At 38.2% G+C, this 19883-nt stretch overlaps 1 protein-coding gene across 1 annotated transcript in view; it reads left to right on the top strand.

Annotated features, from left to right (window-relative positions):
* hmcn1 (hemicentin 1) overlaps positions 1-19883 on the top strand; it is a 599829-nt gene that overhangs the window by 213085 nt on the left and 366861 nt on the right. The window contains exon 11 of the mRNA XM_043699541.1: positions 9340-9615. Coding sequence (XP_043555476.1) covers positions 9340-9615 — 276 coding nt within the window. The remainder of the gene's footprint in view (positions 1-9339; positions 9616-19883) is intronic.

Raw genomic sequence — 19883 nt, 5'->3', positions numbered from 1 at the left:
CAATGAAATGAAAGATTTACCCACACAACTGAAAAGTTTATTTCATAACATCATCTCTTATGCTTGGCAGACATTTTCTGTCACAAGTAGAATATCATTTAACATCAGGTAGTCTCATGTTTCTCATCTGAAATGTTGATGTTGGAGTTGGATTCAGTGCTTACAAATAATGTTTCTTGTACTTTGAAGAATTACATGTTTTAAGGGATAATTTGTGAACTGTATTTAGTGATAATTGATCCTTTTGTGTTGGTCACAACAAAAGGCTTGGTGTCAGAGGGGATTGTTTGCTTCCCAACATGACCACATGTCTTGCAGGCACTTGATCTTTCGCTTTAGCAGTATAGCTGTAAATTTCACTCTGCCTTTACTTTCATTTAATTCCTTTTTTTTCTTTGTCATACTTATGTACAAGATGAATATTAGCTCCATCAGAAGCTCAGAACAGCAAAAACATAAGATATGCAAAGATAATTATAGCAACAGACTTTCCATCAAATAAATGAGAAGTCACTCTGTAATTGTGAAGAAAGCAGTACAACTTTTCTTAATGCCAACAGTTGATACCTTTGTCTTTCTTGAGTGTTCTTTTGCTTAGGTTACTAAAGATAAACCTTTTGATGATTGGAATATCAAAATGCTAATAAATTTGTTCAACATCATTGAAGACACATTCGATTTGTTAGTTGTCTCAGTTGCATGTAATATGTAATAATGTCTTTTTTACTTGGTGCATAGAAGACAATGTTTTAAATATTATATTTTTCTTGCTATGAAATAAGTTTTTGGTACAGTTTATATGAGTTGTAGTCAATCTGTGCAGATGTAAATGTCTCAAAAATATCTTCCAGTTTTCCATTTCCATAGCGAGAAATAATACCTTTTCTCTTTTGTCATCTATGTTTTATATTTTTCATCATCATCATTGTCACTGGGGTATTATTGTAAATAAACATTAATATTCAGTATAATGAGATTCATGTAAATGATGATGTGACAGATGACATGACTCTGACACCAGTAAGAGGGAAGAAACCAATCTAGATTGATTAGTGAAGAAAGAGATTTTAGAATTACACGAGAGAACTATATCTGATAATGTCCCAGAGGAATATACCAGTAACATTGGCCCAACACAAGGCCAGTCTATTTGGTCTTGACAGAAGTAGCACTGGCCACCATATCAGTAGCATTGGTTATGGTGCAAGTCTGCAGCAGGAAGTGTTATTATGTCTGCTATGTTGTAGTTGCTGCCCTGACATATTCTCAGGGTGTTCTGCAAAGTTTACATGGTGAGTGCATGGCAATGGGTGTAACTGGCAATATTGATTGTGCCACTTATTTAAGAATCTATAAAGAATTTATACTTTACTGATAATGCATTATTATAGTATATTACCAAAGGAAACTGTACAGCCTAAAAAGACAATTAATGTAATAAATAAAGAAAACAACTACTGCTACTTCGTCTCCAACCCACATACCCACCACTAACATCGCTTGCAACTTGATTTTCTTTTTCTGGTTCAAGTACATTATTTTCTCAGAAATATAACTGTGTGAGCTGGGCTTGCTCCTTGCAGATCCCTTCATCTGGAGGGGTCCAGACCCCTGGAGTATAGGTGACTGACAAAGCAAACTACAGGAAGAAATAATTAGTGGCAGAGAGCATGACAAAGTCACAAGGTAGATGGAATATTCAGAGTTGAGATATTGTTCAAAGAATCCATTTAAAAAAATCAAAGGCTGGTGAATGCATTGTTTGAAATTATTGTCTGTGATTAACTCACCTTTGACAATAAACCCTCAGCTTAACTAGAGAAAGTACAGGTTTTGGCTTGAGAGGATTTTCCAATCTGGCAAAGAAGGTGCATAGGTTTCCGTGGATGGGCCTGTACTAAGTATCTAAGAGTTCTAAACGGCGACAGTCAAGTTCTTCACTAACATTGACTTGTCTTTGAAATAAAAACAGACTCCCATTGCTGCCCTGTTTTATGCATGCCATCCTTAAGTTGCACCTATTTTGGAAAAAAGACATCTGTTTTCTGCTCAGATCTGGAGATTATACAGACTGAATTTGTATAGTCAAATGCAATGGTTAAAAGGATGGCAGCTCCAGTAGAGACCTTGCTGTTACCTCAACCATTTGGTAACATGGAAAGTTCATAGTGGGGCCAGTTGCAGGAACTCTGGAAGCAGCAGTTACAGCACTTTAAAATGAATTCAGCCATACAAAGGAGTAATGCCATCAAATTAATACATCTTTATATGTCCAATAACTGATGTTCTAGTAAGTCGAAGCCTATTAGAAAGTGCTACGGAGTGTGACATTTATTCAATTATTCAACGCAGCCCCAAAAGAAATTGAGTGATTGAAGAGATAAGGTTTGATCAGTGATTTCAGCATTTGGAAAATAAATAGAAGCATTTTAATGGATTTGTATTATCTGGAGGAATATTAAGGATACAGAGCTTTTGAAGGATGAATTAATTAGAAAATCATAGATAGTATGAAGCATGAGATGCTACCAGACTTTCTTCAACCTAAGGATAATTTAATGTTGGAACAAATGCAGTTTGATACACAGACAGAAATCACAGCCCATAATTGGTCAGCATTGTGAAGGTACATCAGGAATTCTTCTGAAACAGTCATATCCCGATCTATCCCAGAATATTGAGGGAGGCAAGAGAACAGATTCATGGAGAATTAACAAACATTTTTGTATTCTCTTTGGCCACAGGTGAAGTCCCAAAGGACTGGAGAATGGCCAATGTTATCCATTGTTTAACAAGGGTAGTATGGGATACTCCTGGAAATTCACAGGCCTGTGAGTCCCTCATCAGTGGCAGAGAAGTTATTAGAAAAGAGTCTCAGGGACAAGATCTATACACGTTCAGAAGCAAATAGAACTATTAGTGATCGACAGCATAGCTTTGTGCTGGTCATACTTCACTAACTTGATCAAGTTTTTGAAGAGGTAACAAAATGATTGATGAGAGAACAGCAGTTGTAGATTTCTTCATGGTATTCAGTAAACCCTTTGACAAGGTCCCTTATGACAAACTGGTAAAAAAAAAGATGATGTCACATGGTATTGGGGTGAGCTGACAAGATGGATACAGAACTGGCTCAGTCATAGGAGATAGAGGGTAGTGGTGGTGTCACAAAGCTAGTCCTTTTTTCTCAAGGTAATAGATATTTTAGTAGGCATAAAGTAGTCATAGAGTCATATATAACCCCAGGACCTGATGAGATACATCTCTAGCTGCTGTGGGAGGCAAGGCAAGATATTTCTGGGGCTCTAGTGGATTTATTTAATTCTTTTCTCAAGGATACTGTGTCCTTGGTTTTTCTTCGTGGGGTCATAAACAGGCTGGGCTGTGACACAGCTGGTTTGTAACAGAGATGAAACGCCTTTTTGTTTATACGTAAACAGAAGTTTTTAGGCCAAAGCTTTTATGTTTTTAGAAGTAACCTGTATAAGTCAAGGGGGCGTGGCTATAAGTCTTTTTTACTACCTTATCTACCTACTCTGCCACCTTCAGTGATCTGTAGATCCCTCTGCTTATAAATGCTCCTAAAGGTTCTGCCATTCACTGCATAATTTCTACCTGTAGTTGACCTTCCAAAGTACATCACCTCTCATTTGTTTGAATTAGTCCAGAACTAGATTTTTTTGAGGGAGTTCAGTAGTGGACTGTGTGAAGAAAGGCTGCTAAACACTCTCTCCTTCTGCCCTTCTAACTTCGACCTGTAAGCCTTTGTTTCATTTTTAAGGGGTTTGCTTATTGGGACTGCTGTGTATATTTGGAACAGCATAATTAAGTCTAGTTTGGATAGACTGAGTTCTGTAGGGGTTCATTATTCCGTTCTTTGTGTTTCATTGTGTAATTTTGTGAAGAAATTTTTGTCTGTTTTAAAACCTGGTAGTCAACTTAGCTAACTTACTCTGGGTAATTTTCACTATACACTTACTGAAACAAATTGCAAAGTTATGTTTTGGGCTGCCTGTTTAAGAATGTTTTGAGTGGTCTGGCCTAGTCCAAATGAGAGGTGATGCATTTTGGAAGGTCAACTACAGGTGGAAATTATACAGTGAATGACAGAACCTTTAGGATTATTTATATGCAGAGGGATCTACAGATCACTGAAGGTGGCAGAGTAGGTAGATAATATAGTAAAAAAGACCTATGGCATGCTTGCCTTCATTGGAAGGGGCATTGAGTATGAAGATAGGCAAGTTATGCTGCAACTTTATAGAACTTTAGTTAGGCCATACTTGGAATACTGCATATAGTTCTGGTCACCACTCTACCAGAAGGATGTGGATGCTTTGGAGAGGGTACGGAAAAGATTTACCATGATGTTACCAGGCTTGGAGGATTTTAGCTATGATGTAAGGTTGGATAGACTGGGTTTGTTTTCACTAGAATACAGGAGATTGAGGGGTGACCTAATAGCAGTTTATCAAACTGTGAATGGCATGGATAGAATGGAAAATATGAGGCTTTTTCCTAGGATGGGAGGGGCCAATTACTAGGGGACACTGGTTCAAGGTGCGAGTGGGGAAGTTTAAAAGAGATGGTGAGTGTCTAGAACGCGTTGCCAGAGGAGGTGCTGGAAGTAGACATAATAGTATCATTCAAGAAGCATCTGGACGAATACATGAATAGGAAGTGAATCAAGGGATACAGATCCTGTAAGTGAAGACAGTTTTAGTATGGAAGGGCAAAATGTGTCGGTGCAGGCTTGGATGGCTGAAGGGCCTGTTCCTGTGCTGTGTTGTTCTTTGTTCTTTGTCAATAATAAATTGGCAAAATTGGCAACAAACAAGTTTTTCACCAAACTAATACCAATAATGGTGTCAAATCAGAGGTTAGAAATTCTTGGGTGAATTACTGTTCTCATGTTACCCAAAAACATATTAATTAACCACCAGCCTCGGGTCAGGAGTCTGATGTAATACCTTCTTGCTTGAGTGTAGCTCCAACAACAGTCAAAACGCTTGACACCATCAGGACAAAGTAGTCCACCTGGTAGGCAACAGATCCACAAAAACCCACTCCCTCCACCATCAACACTCTATAAGCACTGTGTACCACCTACAAAATACATTTCAAGAATTCACCAAGGTTCCTTAGAGTGCACCTACCAAATCTATGACCACTAGACTCTAGAAGGCAACAGATATGTTAAGAACACCAACACGTGCAAATTTCCATCCAAGCCACTCACCATCCTGACTCGAAAAGATATTGCCTTACCTTCAGTGTCGCTGCATCAAAATCTTAGAACGGCCTCCGTAATAGCATTGTGAGTGTATTTATACCAAACGGATTCCAATTGTTTAAGAAGACTTCTCACTGTCACCTTTTCAAGGGCAATTATGTATGGACATTAAGAGCTGTCCTAGCCTTTGCTCATGTCCCAAGAATGAATGAATACCTTTAGACCTAGGGGCAAGATTGCTGACTATATTTATTATACCATTTGGTTGCTCAACTGTGTCCCATTTGTGATCTCCTTTGTCCCAGAGACTTTCCAAAAGATAGTCCTGAAGGGAAATGGAGAACTATTCACTGTATGAGTTACATCCAAGGGTATGGTAAAATGAAGAAGGAACATGAGCAAAAGGTTAACGTTACATTAGATGTACAGTAGAAATCAGGTCATTAAATAAATTAGAAATGCCAGTGCTCCAGAATGATGATTACATTCCCAGGACATGTTGTCCAAGAACAGGGCTTCATGATAGGTCTAGGGGCAGGACAGAAATCACAGGACTATTTGCTACTGCTGGCTTGGGTCCCCAGCTCCTGACCTGGATAGGACCCTCGAGAGTCCTGGACCCCATATATTGTACCCACTCTGTCCCAGGAAGAGGAGACTCATCAGAGAATCTCCAGCACTAAAATGCACAAATGATGTACAGTGCTTCTTAGGGATAGTAAATCATCCAACTGAGGCAGTCTTTCTCAACTCATAGAGCCTTTTTCACAAGGCCAGTAATGATATTGGAGTCAGGAAGACTGCAGCTTTTGAAAATATTAAAGAAAAGCTGCTTTCTGCTGATGTTATAGCACGTTACAGTCCAGAGTCATTTACTATAGTACCCATGGAGGCATCATGCACCAGGAAAAGTTCTTATTCAAGCGCAAACTGACAGAACATGAAAGCCCATCTCTTTTATATTGAGAATTTTGACAGAGATTGAACTGTAGTTTGTGACCACGAAGAAGGAATCCATTACATGGGAATGTGAAAGATTTACAGATTATCCAATTAAGAAGGATCATAGCTTTTGATAACATTATTGGAACTGAAAGAAATTTCAAAAATACCTTTATACATACATAGATTCAAGATTGGGCTGACAAGATGTGATTGTGGAACAGTCTGTGTTCCAGACAAGGTGTAAGTAATGGCAGATACAGTCTTAAGGTCAGCAATAGATCAAGAAGAAAAAGAGTGCCTCATCCTTGTTGAAGTAGAGCCTTACTCGACACTATAACTAACATTTTATCACTAGTTGAGGGCAAACTCAGACAAATCTGTGCAGCTCAAATATCTGTCACGAAGTGCACAAATTCCAGCTAAATCTGTCGAAAAGAGTGGCCAAAATGTAGTGCAGAACAGCAAGTGCTAACGAGGTACTGTGAGCAAAAACAATACTTGACAACAGTGGAAGAGTTATTGGTGTCCATCAATAGAATGGTTATGCTAAAGTCAATACCAATAAATCCTACAGAAATCCAAAAGGAACATGTAGGTATAATGAAGTGCAGAGTGAAAGCATCATTGGTGTGGTGGCAGGTATTGCAAGGATTACATTTTGTAATTCTAGACGAGTGCCACACACATCCAAATGTTGAGCATATTATTTCATCAATATTTTTAGAAAGATCATAGGAAAGGCTAATAACAGATTTTTTGATTTGAGAGGGATGAGTTATTTAATCCTAGCTGACTATTATTCAAGATGATTGAAGTGGCAACACTTCATTCAAACATAGCTGACTCATTGATATAAGTATTGAAATGAAATGTAGTTTTCTGAAAAAAATTGTGCCAAACAATGGACCTCCCCTTGTGAAAAGGGATTTCAGGATTCCACTAGGGAGACCAGCATCAATCAGATGACAAATTCTCACTCTATCCTCAGTCAAGTGGAAAAGTAGACAGAACAGTCAAGTCTCATGAACTCACTATACTTAAGAATCCAGACTGAGAATTAACTGTACTCCATTATACTTGCTAGTAGAATTATTAATAGGGAGGAGGTTAAAAAACTGATATACCAGTTTTTAAATACAAAAACCAAAGCTATATTGAGCCCAACATAGCCTCTGAAGACCACAAGAAGATAAAACTGCAAGAGACAAGTCATCACAAAAAGCAGAGGTATTATGATTCTTGTCACAGACCGAAAACTACTGACATTTAAGCCAGAGATTGAAAGTCTGGTGAAGAAACAGGAAGTCAAAATCTATGCTCATCAGAAAAACTGGTCAACTGAGACCTTATATTGTCAGAATGCCTGAAGGCATGCACAGGAGGAACAAGAAGGTATTGACTAGGCTCGACCTAAGAAGTGAGATTGAGTATGACTATCACAGGAAGTAGGACAGTCTTACCTTTACTGCATCACAGATGGTACAACACCATCACTTTAGTGATGAAGAAAATTAGTTAGGATCATCTAGTCTAATTTCACTGAACTGTAAGATTCAAACTTCAATAGGGTAAGGGGAGCTGTTGATCATGTTAATAACAGCAGTAATGGTAATAATGATGCAAATGATTGCAAAGTGTAATTAAATAGTAGTAAATTGCTGGAATAATGTAGTCCAAGTAGAAAAATAACTGTGGGGGAATACGGTATAACAGGATTGATATAAATCATGGTTAAATTACCTGATGACATGACTCTGACAGAAAGACATCAGCCGAGAATGAGCATGTGAAATGAGTTTAGATGCAACACTAGTGTGCTGTATTTGATAACGTACCATCTAAAGATGCAGATAAGAGTGTTGCAGTATGTTAGGATTGAAGAGCCTTCTGTAGAGGTGTGGAGCAAGCAACCTCAGGGATAATGCAAGCGCAGGCATCCACAACCTGAGATTCTTCAGATCAGGATCTCAATATACAAATAGCTTACATATGAGATTAAATATGAATTATTTTAATCTATTTTCTACACTCTATGTGGGGGTACATATGTATACTAACCCTAATTGCCATAATGCACCATGTAATTTTCAATACACAATCACTCACCTACTCAGTTTCTGTTGAGTTGAGTGTCTTCTGTTAGAAAACTCGTGTACGTAGAGGGCAGATGAGAATAAGGTTAGGAGTGATTCTGATTCTTCCGTCGTGATGTGCTCACTAATTCCTATTGCCTGGTTTTAAACATTAAGAAGGGGCAACTAAGACAATGTGTTTGGAGGCCTGCCACGGAAATAACCCAAACGCTACTGGGTAGATAAAAGAATGAAAACTGAAGTTCTGTGTATGTGGCAGTGGAGTTATGCACCCATTTGGTTTGCTTTTCCACTATGACTAATCCACTGTCCCAATTTTCCACCCCTGCAGATACTGAATTTAAAATTCAGTACCTTAGTTTTGCAATATATTTCTAAAAAGAACGTTATCACGAGCTATAATTTAGACTGAATTGTTCAATCTTGGAGTATATCAGAAAATCTTATGTTTGATTTAATATTCTTTATGCATGTAAGTTAGCTTGCTGAGCTCGAGGGTTTGTTTTTCAGATGTTTTGTCACCATATTAGGTCACATCATCAGTGAGAGTTTCTGGTGAAGCGTTGGTCGTATGTCCTGCCTCTCTATTTATAGGTCTTGGTTTCTTAAGGTGGGTGAATTCGCACAAGAATTCTTAGAGGCATGGCATTCTAACCAGAACTCCATCAATAAACACATTGATTTCGACCAGATCTACCTTCCCTTGGAAAAAAACCTGGAAATGACATCACCAACCTTAAGAAACCAAGACCTATAAAAGGAGAGGCGGGACATACCACCAGCGCTTCACCGGAGACTCTCACTGAAGATATTACCTAGTATGGTGACGAAACATCTGAAAACAAACCTTCAAGCTCAGCAAGCTAACTTACATACTTATCATCAACCTGAGCTACAAATGTTCTCAAAAATCGCTAATAATCTTTGTTCTTTTGAAGTAGTTTAATTATGAGAAAACAATTACGCTGTTACTTCAAATGGAAACCTTCTGAACCATCTGGATTTGGAGTAAAGGTGTGAACATCAGTCACTCTTTCACCTGTCATATTTTACCATTTTTCTCTACAGAACCTCCTCCAACTATTCAAGTACCCAATAATGTCACGGTTATTCCCAGTGAGAGAGCCATATTGACGTGCTTGACACTGAGTACAGTCCGCTACAACCTCACTTGGCAGAAAAATGGTGCTGACCGAAGATTGGCAGAAAGGCACAGGGTCCAAGTAATGAGAAACCTGTCTCTGGAGATCAAGAATGTACGACCAAGTGATGCTGGGCAATACAACTGCATTGCTGCAAACGAAGGAGGTGCCACACTTGCTTCAGTGTTCCTGATAGTACAAGGTAAGCTTTACAGTTAATTGCAAGTTATAGATGTTCTGCCCGAGTTTGTATTGTGGGACTATTGACTCTTTGAAAAATAATCTGCCACTGAAATCCATTTCCAGTGTTTTAGTATGAAAATGCTAAGTAAAGTTTATAATTGAAACACACGCTTCAATTCACCAAACTTTGAATGATTGCTAAATAATGAACAACACGAAAAGATGCATGTGAGTGTGTAAAGCTGTGCAAACTGCTAATCCTGTAAAAATGGCCATATACTGTTAAAGCAAAGATTCATATCAAAATTGGATGTTGGACCCATTGTGACTGTACCCATTCGAGCTATCCAATTAGTTAACATCAAATGGAATGGGTAAAAGACCATTTAGCTCCAATTTTAGAGTTTATGCCTTGGCATAATTTGCTTTCAGCAAAATGGTTCATTTAATTACAGCAAAATGCTTTTGAAAGCCTTATGCCTGAAACATCAATTCTCCTGCCCCTTGGATGCTGCTGTGTTTTATAATGAGTTCCTGAGTGAAAACATCACAAGGCTAAATTATGATCATAGTGTTGAGAAGTGACTGAAGAGATTTTGAAAAGATTTTAAATCATTTTAAAAGCAAGGTGAAGTTCAAACTAAAGAGGTTTTCAAAAAAATGATTTGTCTAGGATTGGCTCGAGATGGTCAGCTGCTGTGTTATTAGTGATGGTTTGAAGAAATTGATCTGCATAGATCATAAAGATAAAAACTTAAGGATGATGTAAAGGTGGAATGAGATTGCAGAAGATTTTGAATTTAAACTCTTCACCTTTTTTAAGTGTTGGACACAAGGAGCTGGATTTTATGAGCTGTGGTCAATCTCTCATTCCACCCCCGCTAAAAGGTGAATGGGCAATCTGCCCAGTGGAAGAACAGCTGCCCTAGTAGAGTTGAGATTTCCACCCATTAGGAACCATAAGTCTGGCTTCAGAGAACTGTCACACAGCTGGATGGTATTTCTGTGGTCCCAGCAATATGTATTTGGGGGCAGTAACTACTGCTGGAACAATCCCCAATGGAAATTGGCGTTCTGCTCCAGTGACGATGTAAGTGAGGGGGATTTGGCTTGGGTCAGGCTGAGGCACTTTGGTGATGAATTTAAGTGGGTAGGAGACAGGGTTTGAGAGGTGAGGTTGTGGGATATGGTAGATAAACAGGGTAAGATCTTGGGACGATGGTACCTCTGAGGGATATAGGAGGCCTTTTATCTTCTTGTCTGAAGCCAGGCTGCAGAGCTTCCCACACCTTGTGGGCCCCTTGCCACAGTTAAAATATATAGCTGGAGTAGGACTCCTCCACCATCCCCTATAAAGCAGGCAGTGATGAAGCAGGAAGCTGGATTTTACAAGCCCCACCTCAAGCTGTCCACCAGCAGGAGAACCTAAATGCCAGCAAAGGAGCCAGAATAGCTCACCAACAATAATGGTTAGTTATAGGCAAATGTATCATGAGTGTTGAACAATGATATTTCTAGATTAATAAATTGCTTAATTGCCTTGTTCTGTACCATTGATTTTCTTTTAACCTCTTGCTTTGCCATTAAATGGTTCTGCAAGGTAGGGTATGTTTTTTGATTTTGCTGTTGTAAGACAATATATATATATTACACTTCAGAACAAAACCTCTGTCAGATCTTCTGATGCCTTCGGTTAAATAATATGAACTATTTTCAAAACAAATGTGCAACATTTTAATGTTGATGAAATAAATAAAGTTGAATGAAGGGTTATCGGTTCACTAGGATATTTAGCACCATACAAGATGGAGGAAAGTAAGCACAAATAAGTCCTGATTAGGTTTCTTACCCATTTCTTCGGCCAACAAAAAAAATTAAATGTTTTTACAGGACTGGCAGGTGATTTCAGTGTGAAGAACTAAAGACTACCATGTAGTTTAGTTTGGATTGACATCATTAAAATTTGAAAATGCTTCTTTTGTCACGTGTGATATTGAGTCCTCTTTATACAGTAAACCTTTGTTGTATTGCTTACCAGGTTACCCTGTTTTTGCAAACAGCTGTCAGGATGGCCTAAAGACAGTTAATTGCTACCTACTACAGGTTCAATCATAGTCATTAAATCTTCTTTGATGTGAGATCACTAAACAGGAAGCAGTAAAGTGCTTAAATTTGGGAGGTCATTGTAGTGCCAGAGTTAAATAGATGTAGTTTAATATTTTCACAAGGCTTAAAAGGAAACAAAAGATTTTTATTCCAAAAAAAAGAGACAATATCTATATTAAGAGAAAATACATTATAACCTTTTCTGTTTAACATAGCATTAGTTTCAACATATATATATAAAAGAAAATTACTTTTTAATTCTTTCCATTTCACCAGTTAGAAATACAGGGCTGTACGTGAATTTTTAAAATTTTGTGATCAAGTTGGCTTGCCCTTCTCGTAACTACTTAAATCCAGATTCAATCTCCTAAGCTTTTCTCTGTTTTTGATTACCAGTTTCTCTACCTTTTGAATTTAAATATCTCATCGACATTAAACACATCCATTTGCAAATGAGGAATGGAATGATGAGTTTGCAGGTGCCTTTATGATGTGATGTGATGTACTTCCTCATCTCTGCTGTCAGAAAACTCACTCAAATCTTAGTTGAAGAGAGATAGGGAGACAGAAAGGGAACAGTAATGTGGAAAAGTAGAGTTAGATTTTGCAATTTTCATATCTCCTGGAAAGTTCTGGATGAAGCAAAACAAAACAAGGCTTTTGTTTTTCAATCCCCAGAGGAACCTCGATTATCTGAACGACATGGATAATTAAATGTTTGGATAATCGAATGCCAGATAATCGAGGTTCCTTTGCATAAGGCTTGTCCTTTTTGCAGCCCTAGGAAATAGGGGCAGAAGTGGGCCATATTGACCTTTGAGCCTACATTCAAAGACAGAACATTTGTTTCAATCGATGTTATGATCCCAGCTGATGTTATTACCAAATAAGTCAGATTGCAGGCAGAAATCTGTCTTGATTGATTATATTTAGTCTTAGGTTTAACAATAAAAAAAGTTAATTACAGAGAGAAATAAAGATAAAATGGAATAAACCAAACTATTTACATATAATTTAAGGAACAGGAGAATTAATGTTTCGGGCATAAGCCAAACGTCGATTCTCCTGTTCCTTTGATGCTGCCTGACCTGCTGTGCTTTTTCAGCAACACATTTTTAAGCTCTGATCGCCAGCATCTGCAGTCCTCACTTTCTCCTATTTACATATAATGCAAATTTAAATGTTTTGAAACAGATGGTTAAATGTAATCCCATTTATCCCAATAAACACTCCTTCACATTACTAACACCAAAGATTATTTCCTTTTTCTTTCATTTCCATTGCACTTAATTTAACTGCAGCTTCAATTCACTATCTTAGAATCTGATAGCCTTTTCATAGAACTTTCATAAGACCATAGATCATAAGACATAGGAACAGAATTAGGCATTCAGCCCATTACATCCACTGTACCATTCAATGCGATCATAGCTGATTTGATAATCTTCAACTCCACTTCCCTGCTTTGTCCCTATAAATCCTGATTCCCATAGTGATTAGAAATCTGTCTATTGCAGGTTTTACACACAGCCTTGATAGCCCTCTGAAGTAATTCTATAGATTCATTGCCCTCTGAGAGAAAATTTCATCTTCTTCTCTGTCTCAGATAGGTGACTGCTTATTCTGAGAATATGCCCACTGGTCCTAGACTCTTCAACCAAGGAGAAACACCTCTCTGCATCTATTCAATCAAGCCACCTAAGAAGCTTTTATATTTCAATAAGGTTCCTCTCATTCTTTTGAAGTTCAATGAGTATGAGCCCAACTTACTCAATGTCGCCTCATAAGGAAATCTCTCTATGTGCAGGATTAACCCAGTGATGTTTTTTCTGTGTTTGACAAAGGGTCAGTTAGACTCGAAACATCAGCTCTTTTCTCTCCTTACAGATGCTGCCAGACCTGCTGAGATTTTCCAGCATTTTCTCTTTTGGTTTCAGATTCCAGCATCCGCAGTAATTTGCTTTTATCCTTTTTCTGGACTGCCTCTAATGCCAGTATTCTTTTCCTTGAGATAATGAAACTAAAACCGAGTTTGGACTTGTTCAATTCAAATAACCCCTTCAGGGTTTTATTAAAACACTTTTGGTTTGGAACTTCTAAATTAAATTCTTTAAATTGATGTAACCTTTTTCTTAACAGTCTTAAATTACTTCCCTTTCTCATGAACAAATGTTCTGCACATCTAGCTCCAGCCAACTACCAGCCTCTTGAACTTAGTTCAGTCATCAGTCTCTACACCAAAACCCATGCTTCAGGCACTGGGATATTGTGTTCTAATAGCTAGACTAACAGACTATTTATTTTATCACTGGACATCTCAATTTTTCATCAAATACACTTTGACTTGCAAATTCCTTCTCGCTTTGAAGCAACCTCATAAAAGTCCTCCTTTTTGACCCTCTCTTCGATCTACCCATACTGTGCCTTTTTCATGGATGCTTATCTTTTTCATCTCAAGTGTTCTGTGATGCTTCATCGCATGAGGAGTTCTAAGTAGAAGAAAATTGTTGTTCTTTTGGTCTTTAATAAATTTGTTATTCAATGTCATTGAGCTTAAAATTGTGCAGTTCGTTATGTTACCTTTTCATCCACTTTTAAAGTTCTCCAGAATTTTAGTGCTATTGTCTTTGTTTCAGTTTTCCCAACACTATTAGAATCATAGTCACGGTAAGCTTGTTCAGAAATTAAGGAGACATGGGATACAGGGAAATCTGGCTGTCTGGATACAGAATTGGCTGGCCCATAGAAGACAGACAATGGTGTTAGATGGAAAGTATTCAGCCTTGAGTTTGGTGACCAGTGGCATTCTGCAGGTATTGATTCTGGGACCTGTGCTCTATGTGGTTTTTACAAATGACTTGAACGAGGAAGTGGAAGGGTGGGTTAGTAAATTTGCTGATGACACAAAGGTTGGTGGAGTTGCAGACAGTGTGGAGGGCTGTTGTAGGTTGTAATGGGACATTGACAAGATGCAGAAATGGGCATTAAGTACAGCACATACACACTTACAGCACATACATTTGAAGTAATTCACTTTAGAAGGTCAAATTGGAATACAGAATACAGAGTTAAAGGCAGGATTTTTGGCAGTGTGGAGGAAAAGAGAGATCTTGGAGTCCATGTCCATAGATCCCTCAAAGTTGCCACCCAAGTTGATGGAGTTGTTAAGAAGGCTTATGGTGTGTTGGCTTTCATTAGCAGGGGGATTGAGTTCAAGAGTTGTGAGATTATGCTTCAGTTCTACAGAGCCCTGGTTAGATCACACTTTGAATATAGTGTTCAGTTCTGGTCACCTCATTATAGGAAAGAAGTGGAAACTTTAGAGAAGGTGCAGAGGAGATTTGCCAGGATGCTGCCTGAACTGGAGGGTATGTCTTCCGAAGAAAAGTTAAGAGAGGTAGGGCTTTTCTAATTGGAGCAAAGAAGGATGAGAGGTGACTTGATACAAGTGTACAAGATGATGAGAAGCATAAATAGGGTGGACAGTCTATGGTGGAAATGTCTATCACGAGGGGGCATAATTTTAAGGTAAATGGAGGAAGGTTTAGGGTAGATGTCAGAGGTAGGTTATTTACACAGAGAGTAGTAGGTGTGTGGAATCCACTGCCAGCAGTGGTAGTCGACTCTGATAAGTTAGGGACATGTAAGTGACTCTTGGATGGGCACCTGGAAGATAGTACAATGAAGGGTATGTTGGTTTGTCTGATCTTAGAGTGGAATAAAAGGCCAGCACAACATCAAGGACTGAAAATCCTGTGTACATGCTGTACTGTTCTATGTTCTATTTACGTGGCTACTTCGCCTTTCAATATGATCATAGCTGACCATCCAACTCAGTATCTCGTTCCCACTTACTCCCTTTATCCTTTGATCCCTCTAGTTCTAGGAACTATATCTAACTCCTTAAAAACATTGAATGTTTTAGCCTCAACCGCTTTTAGTGGCAGAGAATTCCACAGGCTCGCCACTCTCTGGGTGAAGAAATTTCTCCTCATCTCAGTGTTAAATGGCCAACTTTGACCTTAAATTTAGAAGCAAGATTAAACCATTTGGCCCATTGAGCCTGTTCCACGATTCAATATGAGTGTGGCTGATCTTATTCTGATCTTAACCTAGTTTTACTGCCTGATCCCTGTAACCCTTGACTCCCTTGTAGATCAAAACTCTCTCTAACTGAGCTTTGAATATACTCAATTCTCAATAAAGGAGACCCCTTATTTTTGAAATAGTCCCATAATTCTAGATTACCCCAGGAAGGGAAAACCTCTTCTCATAACCTAGCCTGCCGCGCCTGCTCATTACCTTGGTATATTTCACAAAGATCAGTTTTCATTATTCTAAAGTCCAGTGAGTGCAGACCCAACCTACTCAACCTTTTTGTTTTATAAAACAACCCCTTTATCACAGGAATCGGTCTCATGACCCTAGTCAGAACTGCTTTCAATGCAAATATATAAGTTCTTAAGTAAGGAGACCAAAATTGTGGAAAGTACTAAGTAGACTTCCCTATTTTTGTACTCTATCCACTTGCCATAAAAGTTAACAATCCAGTTACCTTGCTAAGAATTTGTTGTACCTGCATTTCACACAAATACACGGACACACATTTTTCTGTACTGCATTATTTTGCAGTCATTTTCCATTTAAATAATATTCTGTTTTCTATTCTTTCTGCCAAAGTGGAAAACCTCTTATTTTCCCACATTTTCTCTGCTATTTCTTTTCTCCACTAACTTAAACTATCCATATCATTTTTATAGTTTCTTTGTATCCTCATAATTTGCTTTCCTACTTACCGTTGTTATCAGCAAATCTGGTTACAATACAACAGTTCTTTCATTCAAGACCTTTACATAGAACATAAATAGTCGAGGCCCCAGCCCGGTTGCCATACTCATGACAATCAATACTTACAATATGCAACCTGACAATGGCATTTATCTCAGCTCTTCTCTTTCCTTTCTATCTAAGTTAATAATATATATATATATATACCTCCCACCACCCATCCCTATGCGTTCTTACTTGCAGAATACCCTTTTAGTTGGCAGCTTACCACATGCCTTTTGGGAATTCAAATATTCCACATCTGACATTCCTTTATCCACACTGTCTATAACATCCTCAAAGAACTCCTAATAAATTTGTCAAACACTGTTGTCCTTTTACAAAACTGTTTGACTTTGACTCCATATGATTTTCTAAATATCCTGTTAATTTTTCTTTAATTTTTCTATCATTTTCCTAATAGTCAAAGTTAGGATAATTGGCCTGTAGTTATTCATTCCTTTCTTGTTACATTTGTGGTCCACCAATCCACTGGGATATTCCCAGAATCTAGGTAATTTTAAGGAACATTCCCTATATAAAGAAAGCATTGTAGAATGATTAATTGCCAAGACATTGTTGTATGCACCAGGATTCCACAAGGCTACACTATTGAGATTGTAACTTTTTATAGATAAAGAGCAATTTACTGTAAAGTCCATATTTTAAATTTTTTCATTTTTGGATGGTGGACTTAAAACGGAAGATTCTCTTTCATACCAAGGAGACCGTGCAAAAAGATGGCTGCAGTTTTAGAAACATCTTTACTGGACCACATTGCAAACAATTCACGATGTTGCCTTTTTCCTGAAATGATGACAGCAAAAGCAGACACCATGGGTTGGGTTCGGAACTATGGAGGGAAGCTGCTTGAAAACAATTGATTGGCTTCTGACCAGGAGCGTATGCAGCAGAGAATCAACATTAAAGAGAGATATTTGGATAAAAGAGGAATAAAATGCCTTTAAAGTCAGTGAAAGGGTGAATTTCCAACCAATGAATGAAAGGCAGCATAGGGTGTGCAAACAGAAAATTAAAAAAGAATTGAAATGAAAAGAAAGGAAACAAATCATCAAATCCTATAGTCCAAACTGTATGTTACTGGCATTCTTTACTGCCCTTAATATTCATACCCTGTTTATCTTTGTGTATCTATCTGTTTATGAAGGGACAAATTTAAGAAAGATTGGAGTTTAAATTGTCGAGTTTGATTAAATTGCCTACAAAATGGAAACAGGCCCTTCGGCCCAAAAAGACCACATTGACCCTCCAAATAGTAATCCACTCACACCCATTCCCCTACCCTATATTTACCCCTGACTAATGCTCCTAACATTACGGGCAATTTATCGTGACCAATTCACCTGACCTGCACATCTCTGGATTGTGGGAGGAAACCGGAGCACCCGGAGGAAACCCAAGCAGACGCGGGGAGAATGTGCAAACTCTACACAGACAGCCGCCTGAGGTGGGAATCGCACCTGGGTCTCTGGCGCTGTGAAGCAGCAGTGCTAACCACTCAGCCACCATGCCACTTATAATTTGGCAATTAATATTTTCTAGTTATCAGTAACAAATACAATTTGTTTGCACAGAACAGTTATTTTCTAAAATACAGAAACACGGTGAATATGTTCTTTTAATTCAAGTTCATCAGTCAGGTAAATTGGTGAGTTTGTGAGCCTTTCAAATAGTTGCTTGGTTAGTAACATATGTTTTACAGTGGTTTGAAGTACAAGTGCATTCTGGTGTAATGCAACGGTTGCATTCTTCTGCAACCTCGCAATACAGAAAATTGCACTATGGAAAATCGCTATAGGAAATCACACAGTAGGAGATCGACATGGAAAATTGATATACCCGTTCACAAAGTTTGCGTTATCCAAACACTGATTTCATCAATTTGCGTCGATGAAATGCGCGTTATACCAGAATTACCTAGTAAGTCAAAAAGTGACGTTGGTGTGGTATTTGTCTGAATTTGTTGCACGAGCTTCATTTGTTATATTTCCCCTTCTCCAGCAATACCAAGGTATTGTTTACAGACACATCTTTGAAAATGGCCTTTATAAATATGTGCAGGTCAGGTGAATTGGCCATGCTAAATTGCCCATAGTGTTAGGTGCATTACGGAAATGGGTCTGGGTGGGTTACTCTTTGGACGGTTGGTGTGGACTGTTTGGGTCAAAGGGCCTGTTTCCACATTGTAGGGAATCTAATCTAATCTAAAGATAATTGATATTTTGGCTTGACAAACTTCTCAATTAAGCCCAAGGCTCAACATGTGAATGCACCACCTCATTTCGGTATTCAGTTGCAATTCTCAAATCGTCACCTTATATCCATTTTTCTGTCAAATCCTTGTACATCAAGTGATATAAGGGACATCTGGACCTGGATTTCAGCTCCCAAGTTTGGTAGCATGAATCATGTCTTGCCAGCTCACTGAATATGCTTTGGGGGAAAAGTGCCTGTGTGGCAGGATCTTCATTCAGATTGGGGGTCTTTTGTGTACGATTGAGTTTGGTCAGGCACCCCTTCAGCTGACTACGTTTCTGGCAAATACCAAGGTGAGCTGTTTAAAGGATTGCTTTGGTTCTCTGGCACTTTTCCCCAGTTACTTTCTTAAACATAAGAGGCCTTCTCGTCCTCGCTTGTCACACCCATTTCCCATACCATACATGGCGACTCATGCTAGCCTAAGAGCATTGTGGTTGTAGCTGCTCCCCCACGCTCCTCTCCACCAAACACTTCCCCTTGTACCCCCTCCCACCCCCAATGGATGGCAGCAGTTCAAGGAGACAGCTTACCATTATCTTCTCAAGAACATTGAGGGATGGGCAATAAAGGTTGACCCAGACTCCAAAACCCACATCACATGAATGAATAAGAAAAGGACAGGACATCGTGATCTGGATCCCTCTTGCCATCTGGAAGTCCCCAGAATATTTATGACTCCATGAAAACCTGATTTAATCTTTTTACATTTCCCAAATAAGGATTTACCTCCAGATATACAGTCAATTTTTAAAAATATATTTTTATTGAAAAATAGATTTTTAAATATTTCAACAAATACAAAACAATATAATTCAAAACAATACAAAGAAAGAACACCAAAAAAAATTTCAAATACCCAAACTGCCCTCATATACAAATGTATAAATATATATAAAATATATTTAAAAACCCCAACTAACTACTTAGCTAAATAAATAATAACGAACAACAAACTAATAAATAATAATTCAGCTCAGCAAAACAAAACACTAAGTCTCGAATGTCTCAAAGTAAAAAGGCAGGAGCAGAGTGTCAACCTGAACATGACTGACATATTCATACGTTCGCAGTTCC

This window comes from Chiloscyllium plagiosum, chromosome 11 (genome assembly GCF_004010195.1).
Source record: "Chiloscyllium plagiosum isolate BGI_BamShark_2017 chromosome 11, ASM401019v2, whole genome shotgun sequence".
NCBI lineage: Eukaryota > Metazoa > Chordata > Chondrichthyes > Orectolobiformes > Hemiscylliidae > Chiloscyllium > Chiloscyllium plagiosum.
This window is presented reverse-complemented; position numbering and strand designations above follow the sequence as displayed.